Genomic DNA, 16,757 nt, shown 5'->3' with positions numbered 1-16,757 from the left:
GTCTGTCACATGTGCTCAGTGTGAACCTGCTTTCATCTGTGAAAAGCACAGGGCGCCAGTGGCGACTTTGCCAATCCTGGTGTTCTGTAGCAAATGCAAAGCGTCCTGCACGGTGTTGGGCTGTGAGCACAACCCCCATCTGTGGACATTGGGCCCTCATACCACCCTCATGGAGTCTTTTTCTAACCGTTTGTGCAGACACATGCACATTTATGGCCTGCTGGAGGTCATTTTGCAGGGCTCTGGCAGTGCTCCTCCTGTTCCTCCTTGAACAAAAGTGGAGGTAGTGGTCCTGCTGCTGGGTTGTTGTCCTCCTACGGCCCCCCCCACATCTCCTGGTGTACTGGCCTGTCTCCTGGTATCGCCTCCAGCCTCTGGACACTACGCTGATAGACACAGCAAACCTTCTTGCCACAGCTCGCATTGATGCGCCATCCTGGATGAGCTGCACTACCTGAGCAACTTCTGTGGGTTGTAGAGTCCGTCTCATGCTACCACGAGTGTGAAAGCACAACCAACATTCAAAAGTGACCAAAACATCAGCCAGAAAGCATTGGTACTGAGATGTGGTCTGTGGTTCCCACGTGTAGAACCACTCCTTTATTGAGTGTGTCTTGATAATTGCCAATAATCTCCATCTATTGTCTATTCCATTTGCACAACAGCATGTGAAATTGATTGTCAATCAGTGTTGCTTCCTAAGTGGACAGTTTGATTTCACAGAAGTTTGATTCACTTGGAGTTATATTCTGTTGGTTAAGTGTTCCCTTTATATTTTTGAGCAGTATATATATATATATATATATATATATATATATATATATATATATATATATATATATATACACAGTGGTGGCCAAAAGTATTGGCACCCCTGCAATTCTGTCAGATAATACTCAGTTTCTTCCTGAAAATGATTGCAATCACAAATTCTTTGGTATTATTATCTTCATTTAATTTGTCTTCAATGAAAAAAACACAAAAAGAATTGTCCTAAAGTCAAATTGGATATAATTCCACACCAAACCTAAAAAAGGGGGTGGACAAAAGTATTGGCACTGTTTGAAAAATCATGTGATGCTTCTCTAATTCTTGTAATTAACAGCACCTGTAACTTACCTGTGGCACCTAACAGGTGTTGGCAATAACTAAATCACACTTGCAGCCAGTTAACATGGATTAAAGTTGACTCAACCTCTGTCCTGTGTCCTTGTGTGTACCACATTGAGCATGGAGAAAAGAAAGAAGACCAAAGAACTGTCTGAGGACTTGAGAAACCAAATTGTGAGGAAGCATGAGCAATCTCAAGGCTACAAGTCCATCTCCAAAGACCTGAATGTTCCTGTGTCTTCCGTGCGCAGTGTCATCAAGAAGTTTAAAGCCCATGGCACTGTGGTTAACCTCCCTAGATGTGGACGGAAAAGAAAAATTGACGAGAGATTTCAATTCAAGTTTGTGCGGATGGTGAATAAAGAACCTTGACTAACATCCAAACAAGTTCAAGCTGCCCTGCAGTCCGAGGGTACAACAGTGTCAACCCGTACTATCCGTCGGCGTCTAAATGAAAAGGGACTGTATGGTAGGATACCCAGGAAGATCCCACTTCTTACCCCGAGACATAAAAAAGCCAGGCTGGAGTTTGCCAAAACTTACCTGAGAAAGCCTAAAACGTTTTGGAAGAATGTTCTCTGGTCAGATGAGACAAAAGTCGAGCTTTTTGGCATCAACATAGAGTGTACAGGAAAAAAAAAGAGGCAATCAAAGAAAAGAACACGGTCCCTACAGTCAGACATGGTGGAGGTTCCCTGATGTTTTGGGGTTGCTTTGCTGCCTCTGGCACTGGACTGCTTGACCGTGTGCATGGCATTATGAAGTCTGAAGACTACCAACAAATTATGCAGCATAATGTAGGGCCCAGTGTGAGAAAGCTGGGTCTCCCTCAGAGGTCATGGGTCTTCCAGCAGGACAATGACCCAAAACACACTTCCAAAAACACTATAAAATGGTTTGAGAGAAAGCACTGGAGACTTCTAAGGTGGCCAGCAATAGAACACCTGTGGAGAGATCTCAAAATGGCAGTTTGTAGAAGGCACCCTTCAAATATCAGGGACCTGGAGCAGTTTGCCAAAGAAGAATGGTCTACAATTCCAGCAGAGCATTGTAAGAAACTCATTGATGGTTACCGGAAGCAGTTGTTCGCAGTTATTTTGGCTAAAGGTTGTGCAACCAAGTATTAGGCTGAGGGTGCTAATACTTTTGTCTGGCCCATTTTTTGAGTTTTGTGTGAAATGATCAATGATTCGATTTTTGCTTCATTCTCTTTTGTGTTTTTTCATTGAAGACAAATTAAATGAAGATAATAATACCAAAGAATTTGTGATTGCAATAATTTTCAGGAAGAAACTGAGTATTATCTGACAGAATTGCAGGGGTGCCAATACTTTTGGCCACCACTGTGTATATGTATATATATATATATATATATATATATATATATATAAATTTATTTTTCTTTGCCTAAAATACAAAGGAAATGTGTAATCTTTAAGTTTAGCCCTTGTAGAGATCATTTCATCTTCAACTTGATTATCTGTTCACAATAACAGTGATTTTGACCAGTGGTGCCCAAACTTTTACATGCCATTGTAGGTCACATACTATGCAGTGGCAATTCTTATTTTACACCAAGCAACTTCCCAAACTTTAGTCAGTCCTTTATATGTGCCCACTCAGAAATATTTTCCTAGTGAAGCCCATCAGTGTTCCCACAAAGTACAATAACCCTCTCATTCCCGCCACACACAGTATGATGTCCCCATAGTTGATCCCCCCACTACACACACACACACACAGTATGATGTCCTCGCAGTACATTCCTCCTACACACGATACGTTGTCCCCACAGTACATTCCTCTCACACATGGTACAATGTCCCCACAGTACATGTCATGGGTATTTCAGATGTAGCAGACAGTCGTTCTGCAGCTGGTTGCAGAAGGTTGCTTCGTTTGGCATTACAGACGCCTTCTTAAATCTGTCTTACTTTAGGGCCCAGCTGCTACCTCCCTCCTGCTCTGATGGACACCCTAGCCTGGGTGTTTAAATACTTTCAGTTTGCTGCAGGGAGGTGCCGGTGATATTCACATGTTCCCTTGTGAATGCTTGGAGCTATTGCAGTCTGCTTACTTCCTCTCTGGTGCTTGGAGGACGTTTGGTGTAATCTCTCTGGAGTCGGCTCAAGCTAAGTTTCTTCCCCGTGTTTGTCTCCCTTGTTGTCTCTAGTTTATTTTGGGGACTGACCAGTGCTCATCCCCCCTTCCCTATCCAGGGCCTAGCTGTAGGGATATACAGGGCTTAGATTTCCTGTTCGGCGATTGGTGAGGAACCAATATAGGGACGGTAGGGGAGACAGGGTGATATTAGATCAGCCTAGGGGTCTCCACTTCCCCTTTCCCTAGTTTCTGGGCTCCCTTCCCCTCATCCCTTCGTGCTGCTGTTTGTCTTACATACACTGTGTGTGACATTATCACTGGCTGTGCATATTTGAAAAAAAAACAAACTGACACGTGGTTATATTTGTGGGTTTTTGTCGGGCGTTTTTTTTTCTTTTCTCCTTTGGTTATGGATTCGGTTGCAAAGCTGGCAGAGCAGCTGTGCTGTCTGACTCTGGAGGTGACTGACCTCCACTGTGAGGTTCAGCAGCAGCATCAGCATCTGCAGGTCGCAAATGTTGGGGTCTCTGCAGGTAGGCCGGTTCAGCTTGAACCCAAGGTTACCCTCCCGGACAGGTTTTCAGGAGGTAGGGACAAGTTTTTTGTGTTCAAGGAAGCTTGCAAACTGTACTTTAAACTTCGTCCTTACTCCTCCGGAAGTGAGGAGCAACAAGTGGGAATTGTGATATCACTGCTGCAGTGAGTGTTAGAACCTTCCTGTTTGTTTTTATTTCTATCTTGTGTTTTGCGGTCACGTGACCATCTGCCTATATATTCCAGCTCCGCCCTTCTGGCTTTGCTGGACTTCAGTGTTGTTTTGACTGTCTCTCTAGCCAGGTGCTTTTGTGCCTATCTATCTCTAGTTAGCTTGGTCCTCTGGACCTCTAGTACTTTTTGTCAGTTTATCTTTTGCTCTGCAACAACTTCTGTTAGGAGGTGTCCCATTTTTGTCCCAGTCCTTAGTTCCTTTAGGGACTCCTCCCTTTCTCTATAGGTCTCCGTTCAGACTAGCCGAGGACAAAGGCGGGTCTGTTCACAAGGAACAGGTAGCCCGCTACAACGTAGGGGCTCAGCTTAGTCTTACTGTAGGGACAGCTCTCCCCTTCTTTCCTTAGCCTATGTTGCAGATCATAACAGTAAGTCCAGCCCAAACAAAAACTTTAAGGAAAGAAATACGGGGATCAGTATGGTTTCTGTTCAAGATTTGGCTCAACGCCTGCAGGGATTGTCTCTGGAGGTGTCCGAGCTCCGGCAACACGTGAGTAGCTGTTCTGGAGCGCATTTTGTCGAACCCAAGGTAGGACTGCCTGATATTTTTTTATGGTAAACAACAAGATTTTTTTTCCTTTAAAAATGCTTGTTTATTATATTTTCGTTTGAGACCAAGGTCCTCTGGGAATGAATCACAGCGCATTAGGTTTATCATGTCACTTTTGCGCAAGGAACCACAAGGAACCTTTTCTCTCCAACCTAATGATCCGTGTTTTAGGTCAGTGGAGGTTTTTTTCCTGCTATGGGGCTATTGTATGACGATCCTGATCGAGTCTCATCTGCTGAGACAGAACTGAGGCGTTTGAATCAGGGGTCAGGTGATGTTGAAAATTATTGTACATACTTCAGAAGGTGGTCCTCAGAAGTGAAATGGAATGATTTGGCGTTAAAATGTTTTTTTCTTGCTGGGCTAAGTGAAAGGGTTAAGGATCTGCTGATTGCATTCCCTCCACCTGAGACCTTGCAGGAAGCCATGCAATTAGCTATACGTGTGGACAGGAGACTGCGTGCCAGGGTTAATGATGAAAAAATTCCTGCAATGGCAGCTCCTAGTCCCCAGAGGGTCTGCTCTGACGGCGGAGAACCGATGGAGGTTGGGGCGATGTCACTCCGTTCTCAGGAAAGAGACCGCAGGTTTTCCAAGGGATTGTGTTTTTATTGTGGTAAAACTGACCATTTGATTAAGAACTGTGAGCTTCGTTTAAGTAAAGAAAAAAAAAAGGTCAGTTACGCCCGTATTGCTTGTTTCAGCTCTAAGGGAGTATTTCTTTTAGGGAGTACCTCATTGCAGGAAGATTTGGAAGATTTGATTGAATTTCAGGTATTTGTGGATTGTGGTTCAACACTTAATGTGATTGATAAGGGGTTTTTAGAAAAACTTAAATTGGAATCCAAACCTTTGTCATCACCTATTTCTGTGATTGCTATTGATAACACTCCTTTGAAATGCATTACTCACGAGGTTGAGGCATTTCCCCTTACTATCAATGGTTTTCACCAAGAAATTTTGGACTTGGTGGTATTAAATAATTTACCCTCTCCAGTCATTTTAGGTTTTCCTTGGTTAAAACTGCACAATCCTTTACTGGACTGGTCTACTAATGAGATTAAGTCTTGGAGTCCTAAGTGCTATGATAAGTGTTGCAATGGTCGCATTGCGGCTGTGGAAAAAGGGGAATTACCTGTACCTATTCAGGATTTTTGGAAGGTTTTTTCAGAGGAGGAGTCGCAAGTTTTACCTCCTCATAGGGACTATGATTGCACCATTGAGTTTGTTCCTGGAGCTACTCTTCCCAAGAGTCGCTTGTTTAATCTGACTATCCCTGAGAGAAAGGCCTTGGAGGAATACATACAGACGAGCTTGGCTGCTGGTCACATTAGACTTTCTAAGTCGCCTGAGCCGTTAGATTTTTCTTTGTTAAAAAAAAGGACGGGGGTTTACGTCCATGTCTGGACTTTTGTGAAATTAATAAGATTACCGTACGCAACTCTTACCCATTGCCGTTAATTCCTGACTTGTTTAACCAGTTAGTGGGGGCCAAGTGGTTCTCTAAGATTGATCTCCGGGGGGCATACAATTTGTTACGAATGAAGGAGGGTGATGAATGGAAAACTATTTTTAACACTCCGGTAGGTCATTTTGAGAATCTGGTCATACCTTTTGGTCTCACCAATGCACCCGTGTTTTTTCAGAACCTTATTAATGACATCCTAAGACCTTTGATTGGTAAGAATGTGGTGGTGTATTTGGATGACATTTTGATTTATTCACCAGATCTAGAGTCTCATTGGCAGAGTGTACATGAAGTGTTGCAGTTATTGAGTGATAATTCACTTTTTGATAAGCTGGAGAAATGTGAGTTCACTGTGCAGAGAATTAGTTTTTTGGGCTACATTATCTCCAGCGAGGGCTTTGAGATGGACCCGGTGAAAGTTCAAGCTGTGCAGGAATGGCCTAGGCCTATTGGTTTGAAATCGATACAGAGGTTTTTGGGTTTCGCCAATTATTACAGAAAATTCATTAAAACATTTTCTATTATTGTTAAACCACTGACCGATCTCACCAGGAAAGGTGCTAATACGGTTCAGTGGACTACTGAGGCCATTGAAGCGTTTGTGTTTCTAAAGGAGAGGTTCACCTCTGCTCCCATCCTTATGCAGCCTGATGTAACTAAGCCGTTTTTGGTTGAGGTTGATGCTTCTTCTGTGGGGGTCGGTGCGGTGTTGTCTCAGGAAAACAAGGATGGAGTACATCCCTGTGCCTTTTTTCAAAAAAATTTTCTGAGACTGAACTTAATTACGATATTGGTAATCGGGAATTGCTGGCTATTAAACTTGCATTTGAACACTGGCGTCATCTCTTGGAAGGTGCTGAATTTCCCATTCAGGTTTTCACTGATCATAAAAATCTGATCTATCTTGATGCTGCCAAGCGCTTGAATGCCCGTCAGGCTAGGTGGGCACTTTTTTTTTTGCGGTTTAATTTTTCCGTTACTTACATCCCGGGTACCAAGAATGCTAAAGCTGATGCGTTGTCTCGCAGCTTTTCTCCCATGGTCGGTGCTGAGGAGGAGGAGAGCATTTTACAAGAAGGTGTTGTGATTGCTGCATTGGACTCCGTTTTGGAAGATGAAATTCTTAAAGCACAGGAGAATGCCCCATCTAACACTCCCCATGGGAGGTTGTTTGTGCCTAGGACCTTTAGGAGAGATTTGTTTGTTGAGTGTCATGAGTCTCGGTTGGCAGGTCATCCAGGAATTTTTGAGACCAAGAGACTTGTGGGTCACAGTTTTTGGTGGCCTGGATGGTAGAAGGAAGTCATTAAGTGGGTGCGTCAATGTACTGTGTGTGCTAGATCTAAGTCTTCTCATACTCCTGCTGCGGGGTTGCTTTGCCCTCTGGAGGTTCCTAGTGCACCTTGGACACATCTGGCTATGGACTTTATTACTGACCTTCCCTCCTCTGAGGATTTCACGGTCATCTGGGTGGTCGTGGACCGTTTTAGCAAGATGTGTCACTTGGTTCCCTTCATCAAACTGCCCTGCTCTAAGACACTCACTAAGGCCTTTGTCAAGGAAATTGTCAGACTCCATGGTGTTCCTACTGACATTGTTTCTGATAGGGGACCTCAGTTCGTGGCTCGTTGTTGGCGTGCTTTTTGTGACAGGTTGGGAGTCCATTTGTCATTTTCGTCTGGGTATCATCCTGAGTCTAATGGACAGACTGAAAGAAAGAACCAGGATGTTGAACAGTTTTTGCGTTGCTTTGTGGCGGACAATTAAGAGGTGTGGTCTGAGTTTCTGCCACTCGCAGAATTTGCTCTTAACAACCATACATCCTCCTCTGCTGGGTGTTCTCCTTTTTTTTGTTGTTCTGGGAGACATCCGTCTTTTGGTTCGTTCTCCAAATTGGGGTCGGCGGTGCCGGAGGAGGAGAATTTTTCCGGTGATTTGGAGAGAGTTTGGACTAATGTACGTTGTAACCTTCAAGAGGCTAACAAAAAGTCCAAGAAGTATTTCAACAGGAAACGTAAAGAGGTTTTGTTTACTGTGGGTGACATGGTTTGGTTGTCCTCAAAGAATCTGGGGTTGAGGATTCCCTCTAAAAAATTGGGCCCGAAGTTTGTGGGGCCATTTAAGGTGCTTCAGGTGGTTAACCAGACTGCTGTTAGGTTGGAGGTTCCCTCCTCCTGGAAGATTAATCCTGTGTTTCATGTTTTCTTGTTGAAAAAGGCGGATGTATCGGATAGGGATGCCACTGTCACAGTTTCTCCGTGTAGCATCGGCGTCTCTGCCCCGTACTAGGCAGAGACGCCGTCCCTCTCACCTCCCCGCTCCTGGCGCGGCGTCTTCCAGCGCTTCTCTCCCCGCTGCTTCCGGCACGCGCTCCTTCCCCGGCAGTGTGCTTAGGGCGCGCGCTCCCCCTCTCTTAAAGGGACCGCGCGCGCCATCCTAAGGAGTCCCCGGCCAATTGCCGGAGGACCTCCCATATTTAAGGCACCTCCTCCAAAATGGAGGTGCCCGAGCAATGTTGTTGCAAAGCCTTCACTCTGCTTCAGCCCTCAGGTCCCGTTACCAGTTACCTGCCAGTCACCTGCCAGATTCCTGCCTGTTTCCTGCCAGTCACCTGCCAGATTCCTGCTTGATACCTGCCTGATATCCGTTTACCTGCTTGCAAGCCTGCGGTCCGACGGTCTGCCTTCCGACACCTGTCAGTCTGTCTATGGACCAGCCTGCCCGCTCACCTGGGAGCGCTCATCTGCTACCTGCCTGCTAGCCTACCTGGAGGCTCCGCCGTCACTTGCCGTGACCACCTGCCTGTCCAGAGACTCTTGCCTGCTCACCTGGGAGCGCTCACCTGCTACCTGTCTGCTAGCCTACCTGGAGGCTCTGCCATCACTTGCCGTGACCACCTGCCTGTCCAGAGACTCTTGCCCGCTCACCTGGGAGCGCTCACCTGCTACCTGCCTGCTAGCCTACCTGGAGGCTCTGCCGTCACTTGCTGTGACCACCTGCCTGTCCAGAGACTCTCGCCCGCTCACCTGGGAGCGCTCACCAGCCACCTGCCTGCTGTCCTTCTACCCAGAGACTGTCCCTGTCACTTGCCGTGAGTACCCGTCCTTCTACTCAGAGACTGTCCCTGTCACTTGCCGTGACTACCTGCCCTTCTACCCAGAGACTGTCCCTGTCACTTGCCGTGACTACCTGCCCTTCTACCCAGAGACTGTCCCTGTCACTTGCCGTGACTACCTGCCCGTCTTCCCTGGGAGTCACCCGCTTCCTTACAAGGGCCGCCCCCTTGTATAGTTGCTCAGAGGTTCCGCCTCCCAGACCCGTTACACTCCGGTGGTGGAAGACGGCGAGTATGAAATTTCTCGTATCCTGAATTCTAGAGGGCATAGAGGGAGATTGCAGTATCTCGTCGCTTGGAAAGGTTTCGGTCCCGAGGATAACTCCTGGGTAAGGGCGGATGATGTCTCTGTCCCTAGACTTGTCAGAGCTTTCCACAGGAGATTTCTGGATAGGCCTGGGCCTGGAGGATCCGGAGGATCCTCATAAAAGAGGGGGTACTGTTAGAACCCTCCTGTTTGTTTTTGTTTCTCTCTTGTGTTTTGCGGTCATGTGACCATCTGCCTATATATTCCAGCTCTGCCCTTCTGGCTTTGCTGGACTTCAGTGTTGTTTTGACTGTCTCTCTAGCCAGGTGCTTTTGTGCCTATCTATCTCTAGTTAGCTTGGTCCTCTGGACCTCTAGTACTTTTTGTCAGTTTATCTTTTGCTCTGCAACAACTTCTGTTAGGAGGTGTCCCATTTTTGTCCCAGTCCTTAGTTCCTTTAGGGACCCCTCCCTTTCTCTATAGGTCTCCGTTCAGACTAGCCGAGGACAAAGGCGGGTCTGTTCACAAGGAACAGGTAGCCCTCTACAACGTAGGGGCTCAGCTTAGTCTTACTGTAGGGACAGCTCTCCCCTTCTTTCCTTAGCCTATGTTGCAGATCATAACAGTGAGATCCTCAATCCTGGGCATTCTTTGTTGTTGCAGGATTTGGTTTGTTTCCAGTCTGTGGAGGTTTTTTTGGGGGCTCTGGACCTCACCTATGAGGACTCTGACCGAGTCGCCTTGGCTGCGTCTAAGCTATGTTGCTTCCTGCAGGGGAATCGGTCAGTGGAGACGTACAGCTCTGAATTCCGTAGATGGGCAACGGATACAAAATGGAATGACTCAGCTCTTAGAAGCCAATTTTGTCTGGGTCTTACTGAAAGGTTGAAAGGTGCTTTGGCAGTGTATGAAACCCCTGAGTCCTTGTAGGCTGCCATGTCATTGGCTATACAAGTTGATAGACACCTTCGGGATAGGTGAGTGAGACCACCTTCTCTGGGGCTTTCTTGTCGGGGTTATGCCCCTTTGCTGGGGGAGCGGTCTAGCGGTGAACCAGTACTGGGGGAGGGGGAGGAACCAATGCAGTTAGGTGCCTCTGCATTGTACATTTCGCAAAAAAAAAAGGTGTATGTCTCTTTTTTGTGGGAAAAAGGGACATTATATTGGGGCCTGTCCTTCGATTCCTAAGCAAAAACTCGATTAACTCTTGGTAGTCTGGAGTTGGATAAGCAAGGGGTGCATTTCCCGGTTTGTCCTGACAGCAGAGGTGGTGCTAGAGAGCAAAACCGAGAAAATTTCTATGTTTATTGACAGTGGAGCTGGAGTCAGCATGGTTGATGCAGCTAAGCCTATTCCCATCTTCGCCATCGACTCAGCGCCACTTGCACAGAAAGCTCTAACTCAGATTGCACATAATGTAAAACTGAGGGTGGGGTCGGTTCATTGTGAGATAACCCCTTGCTATGTCCTGGACTGTCTTGCCACCCCAACTGTTTTGGGACGAGCCTGGTTGGTGAAACATAATCCGTTGGTGGATTGGCAAGCCAGGGAGATCATTGAATGGGAAGATTACTGCCATGAGAACTGTTTAGATATTTCCCTTACTGCAGTCTCTACGGAAATCTTACCTGCTTTTCTGTTTGGTTTTGAGGTCGTTTTTTCTGAGAGGGGGTGTCAGGATTTTCCTCCTAATCGTGCATATGACTGTCCGAATAAACTTGACCTCCGGAGCTAAACTACCAAAGTCCAGACTGTATAATCTTTCTGGCCCTGAGAGTCAAGCCATGAAGGATTTCATTGCGGAAAGTCTGGAGAAGGGACATATTAGACTCTCACCTTTACCCGTGGCGGCATGGTTCTTCTTCGTGAAGAAAAAAAAATGGCAGCCTAAGTCCCTGTTTCGATTTCCGGGAATTAAATCAAATTACCATCCGAGATCTATACCCTCTTCCTCTGATTCCTGATTTGTTCAGCCAGGTTGTGGGAGCTAAGGTGTTCTCGAAGTTGGATTTAAGGGGAGCCTACAATCTGGTTAGAATCAGAGAAGGGGATCAATGGAAAACAGCGTTCAATACCCCTGAAGGGCATTTCGAGAGTCTGGTTATGCCTTTCGGTTTGACCAATGCACCTGCATTGACCAATGTTCCAGTATTTCATAAATGATATTTTCCATCATTTGGTGGGGAGGTTTGTAGTGGTCTATCTGGACGATATGTTGGTTTACTCACCTGATTTTGAAACACATCAGGGGCATGTTAAACAGGTGCTCCAGGTATTAAGGGATAACAAACTATATGCCAAACTAGAGAAATGTGTTTTCGCCGTTCAGAAGGTGCAGTTTCTTGGGTACCTGTTGTCATCTTCGGGTTTTTGGATGGATCCGGAGAAGATCCGTTCGGTCCTTGATTGGCACCGTTCCTAGAACCTGAAGGTTCGACAAAGTTTTCTGGGCTTTACTAATTTTTTCCAGGAAATTCATCCAAAATTATTCAGTAATTGTGAAACCCCTTACTGACATGACTATGACGGGGTCTGATTTTTCCAAATGGTCGGATGCCTCCCTGCAGGCTTTTTCCTCCTCAAACAACTGTTTTGCCACGGCACCTATACTCGGTCAACCCGATGTTTCCCAACCCTTTATTGTAGAAGTTGACGTGTCAGAGGTGGGGATTGGGGCTGTGTTGTCTCAGGGTCTGTCCCCTGGTAAATGGCATCCATGAGCTTTCTTTTCTAAGAAATTGTCTTCGGCTGAGAGGAATTACGACGTGGGTAATAAGGAACTTTTGGCGATCAAATTGGCGTTTGAAGAATGGCGACATTGGTTAGAGGTGGCTGTCCATCCTATTACTGTTATTACTGACCAAAAGAACCTGTCATATCTTCAATCAGCTAAACATCTCAACCCTAGGCAAGCTAGATGGTCCCTGTTTTTTATTAGGTTTAATTTTGTTGTCACTTTTCGTCCAGGGGTCAAAAATGTCAAGGTTGATGCTTTGTCCTGGAGCTTCCCTGGTGGTGGTGACCATGAGAACCCTGCCCCGATATTACAGAAGGCGTTAGTAATTTCGGCATTGTACCCTGAACTGGAGGGTGAGGTGTTGGAGGCTCAGGGGGACGCCCCTGCCTCCTGCCCTTCAGGAAGGTTATTTGTACCATCTGATCTGCGCCGCAATGTAATTAAGGAACATCACAACTCTGTGCTTGCTGGTTATCCAGGTGGTAAGGCAACTGAGGACCTCCTCTCTCGTCATTTTTGGTGGCCGGGGTTGCATCAGGATGTGGTTGTAGTATTTGCGCGTGTTCTAAAGTATCGCATACCCGTCTGTCTGGTACTCTTCTTCCGCTACCTATCCCTAGCAGGCCATGGACACACTTGTTCATGGATTTTATTACTGAGCTACCAGTTTCTGCTGGCAAAACGGTGGTTTTGCTGGTTGTAGATAGGTTTAATAAAATGGTTCACTTCTTCACATTACCGTCGCTTCCTAATGCCAAGACTCTTGCTCAGGTGTTTATAAATGAGATCGTGAAGCTTCACAGGGTTCCCTCCGATGTGGTGTCAGATTGGGCGGCCCAGTTTGTTTCCAAGTTCTGGGAAGCATTCTGTTCTCGACTGAGGGTGCAGCTGTCCTTTTCCTCTGCCTTCCTTCCTCAGTCGAATGGACAGACCGAGCGCGCTAATCAGAATTTGGAGACCTACCTCAGATGTTTTGTCTCTGAAAATCAGGAGGATTGGGCATCCTACTTAACACTGGCAGAATTTGCCATTAATAATCATCGTCAAGAATCTACTGGCAGGTCACCGTTCTGTGCTGCATACGGTTACCATCCACAGTTTGGTAATTTTAGTGGGAGAGGAGCTTCGAGAGTTCCTGAAGAGAAACGTTTTTGCTTTGTCGCTCTCCTCGGTGTGGCGGGGGGTTTCTGAGTAATTTGAAGATCATGGGTGACAGGTACAAAGTATGGCTGACCGAAAACGCTTGCCAGGTCCGGACTTGAATGTGAATGACTTTGTGTGGTTGTCTACCAGGAATATCAAGTTGAAAGTTCCTTCTTGGAAGCTGGGACCTAGCTTTATTGGTCCATATAAAATAACCGTCGTCATTAACCCAGTAGCGTTTTTGTCTTGAGCTACAAGAGGCCCTTAAGGTCCACAATGTCTTTCACAGGTCTCTACTCAACAAATATGTGGAACCTCTTGAGTCCTCACCTCTACCGCCGCCCCCAATAATTGTTGATGGTAATCTGGAGTTTCAGATTTCGAGGATTGTAGATTCTCATCTCCAACGTCGTTCCCTACAATACTTGGTGCACTGGAAGGGTTATGGTCCTGAGGAGAGGATGTGGCTTTTAGCATCAGAGGTGAATGATCCCAGGCTGGTTCGTTCATTCCAAACCTCTTATCCTAAGAAACCTGGTCCTGAGTGTCCGGAGGCCACGCATAGTAGGGGGTGGGGTACTGTCACGGGTTTGTCAGATGTAGTAGAAAGTCGTTCTGCAGCTGGTTGCAGAAGGTAACTTCATTTGGCATTATAGACGCCTTCTTAAATCTGTCTTACTTTAGGACCCAGCGGCTACCTCCCTCCTGCTCTGATTAACACCCTGGCCTGAGTGTTTAAATACTTTCAGTTTGCTGCAGGGAGGTGGCGGTGATATTCACATGTTCCCTTGTGAGTGCTTGGAGCTATTGCAGCCTGCTTACTTCCTCTCTGGTGCTTGGAGGACGTTTGGTGTAATCTCTCTGGAGTCGGCTCAAGCTAAGTTTCTTCCCCCTGTGTTTGTCTCCCTTGTTGTCTTTAGTTTATAGTGGGGACTGACCAGGGCTCATCTTCCCCCTTCCCTATCCAGGGCCTAGCTCTAGGGATATACAGGGCTTAGGTTTCCTGTTCGGCGATTGGTGAGGAACCAATATAGGGAAAGTAGGGGAGACAGGGTGATATTAGATCAGTCTAGGGGTCTCCACTTCCCCTTTCCCTAGTGTCTGGGCTCCCTTCCCTTCATCCCTTCGTGTTGCACTTTGTCTTACCTACACTGTGCGTGACAGTACATTCCCCACACACATGGTACGATGTCCCCACAGTATATTCCACCAACACACGGTATGATGTCCCCACAGTACATTCCCCCCACACACAGTATGATATCCTCCCAGTACATTCCCCCCACACACAGTATGATGTCCTCACTGTACATTCCCCCCACACACAGTACGATGTCCCCACAGTACATTCCCCCTACACACAATACTATGTCCCCACAGTACATTCCCCACACACACAGTACAATGTCTCGATAGTTTCCTTTTCCTAAGGACATATTTCCGACCTCCAGAGACAGCACCAAATATTCTGGACTGTCCTGCTGGGTAGGAATAGTTGTGACATCTCTGTAATTGGCTGCAGTATGATTCTGCTTTTTGATGCAGATCTCGTCTGATGAGTACATCTGCGCTCCATTATACGTCAGGAACATATTTAAGGTGTCATTTAGGAGCCCTGGGATATTCAAGGTCTACGAGTTCCACGCTCCAGGTGAGGTTTCTCTCCGCAGCTGCTCCTTCCACCTTACCCCGTGTGAGGTCAAAAGTGCATAGCGCTGTGTAGTGCATAAATATCACCGTTAGCACTATTTATATTGGTCTCGTCTTCCCCTACAGAACAGGAATGCACCATGTACTACAATCCCCACCTGGCCGACAACTTGCAGAGAGTGTGTTTCGGAGACGACTGCAAATGTATCGAAGGTAAACCAACCACCATTGCAAACTGTGCCACAGACTGCAACATGGACCCCACCATAATCCTGACGCGGGGTTCCTGAGGTACTGTCCAAAAACTACAGTCTCCTCTTCAGGTAACTGCGGCGCAATGACATCACAGATGAAACGCTCAATGTAATGCGACCTCGTATGCACCGCACTGATTGTGGATGAACATCAGCGATGTTTCCACCTCACATGCACTGTACTGATCATGGACGATCATCAGCAATGTATCCGACTCGCGATCACGGACAATCCTCAGTGACATCTCTGCCTTGCACGCACTGCATTGATCATGGATGATCTTCAGCAACGTCTCCACTTTTCATGCACCACACTGATTATGAACGATCCTCAGCAACATTTCCGCCTTACACGCACTGCACTGATCATGGACGATCCACCGCAACTTCTCTGCCTCTCGCTCACCACACTTCATTGCAGACTATCCTCAGTGAAGTCTCCACTTTAAGTGTTCAGCTGAAAAGTTGTATATGGGACACAGATTTAACTACCCTCATCAAGGAAATATCCTCTTCAAAGAGGAAGATGGCTGGACTTCTGGCGCTTCCTATTGGATGTAGCAATCCTAAAAGTCACTATCGACCCTTTAACGTGACTTGGCATATGACTAAGAATAAGAACCCAAGCCACACCCTCCATTTGCAGACACAAGTTTCAGGGTGTTTGCCGCTCATCAGTGCAAAGCAGAAGATCTGATTTGGCTGGGAGAAAGGCCTCTGACTGGGGGTTACCCCTTATAGCCCTTGTGAGGCCTCTCACCCAGCCAAATCACTTTTCCTGTGGTGTCTGGTTTGGCTTTTTATCCTACGTCCTGCGACCAGGCTTGTTAAAGGGTCGATAGTGACTTTTAGGATTGCTACTCCCGATAGGTGGCGCTAGAGTTCATGTCCTCTTCATCCTATGGAGACGTTGCATGGTCTACAAGACTCCTTACATCGGCTCAGTGATCTTCACAAGAAGAGATGTTCCCCTTTGACCTCCAACATCATCATACGTCCATAATAACAGTAATGATGTTGTGTCCTCAGGTGAATGCCCCAAAACGAAGGACAGACTGGACAGGACTATGACAGCAGATCAGCGGAAGGAGGCGGCGTGCAAGCGGGACATGACGTACGGTGAGGAGTCTGCTCGTATGTATGTGCCCCTGTGTGTGGGGGAGGTATCACCATGCGCTCCATTACATGGTCAGGAATTCCCCACAATTTCTCCACCTTTGACATTCTGCAACAGCGCAACGTGATAGTGTATCAGTGGAGATCTATAGAAAGCAGGTCATGTCATTACCTGGGCCTAGGAGGACTGGCGCACAAGGCTGGACAATGATCAGTGACATTCATCAGAGGCACTGTGCTCTCTTTTTCTCTAGACTCCAGGCTGATGGCTCTATTCTACATTGATACATTGCAACAAACCCTCAGCTGTTAAGATGGGTTTTTAGCCTCTGGCAGTAAGGCATCTGTTGGAATAATGTTTATTATTGTATTTATTGCATCAACTACTATTTACTACTGTTTAATAGAGCATGAGTTTCTGTATCCAGCAATAGTGTTATATTGCCAATAATACAATGTGAAAAAAAAAAAACCAAACAGGAAGTTCCTGCGCTCT

At 46.5% G+C, this 16,757-nt stretch overlaps 1 protein-coding gene across 1 annotated transcript in view; it reads left to right on the top strand.

Moving 5' to 3' along the window:
• LOC141154618 (complement C5-like) overlaps positions 1-16,757 on the top strand; it is a 154,816-nt gene that overhangs the window by 115,296 nt on the left and 22,763 nt on the right. The window contains exons 36-38 of the mRNA XM_073640814.1: positions 14,787-14,892; positions 15,018-15,104; positions 16,175-16,264. Coding sequence (XP_073496915.1) covers positions 14,787-14,892; positions 15,018-15,104; positions 16,175-16,264 — 283 coding nt within the window. The remainder of the gene's footprint in view (positions 1-14,786; positions 14,893-15,017; positions 15,105-16,174; positions 16,265-16,757) is intronic.

This window comes from Phyllobates terribilis, unplaced genomic scaffold (genome assembly GCF_046119375.1).
Source record: "Phyllobates terribilis strain yellow unplaced genomic scaffold, ASM4611937v1 Scaffold_7__3_contigs__length_470593459, whole genome shotgun sequence".
Taxonomy (NCBI): Eukaryota; Metazoa; Chordata; class Amphibia; order Anura; family Dendrobatidae; genus Phyllobates; species Phyllobates terribilis.
The sequence above is the reverse complement of the archived record's forward strand: the minus strand, read 5'-3'. Positions and strand labels throughout refer to the sequence as shown.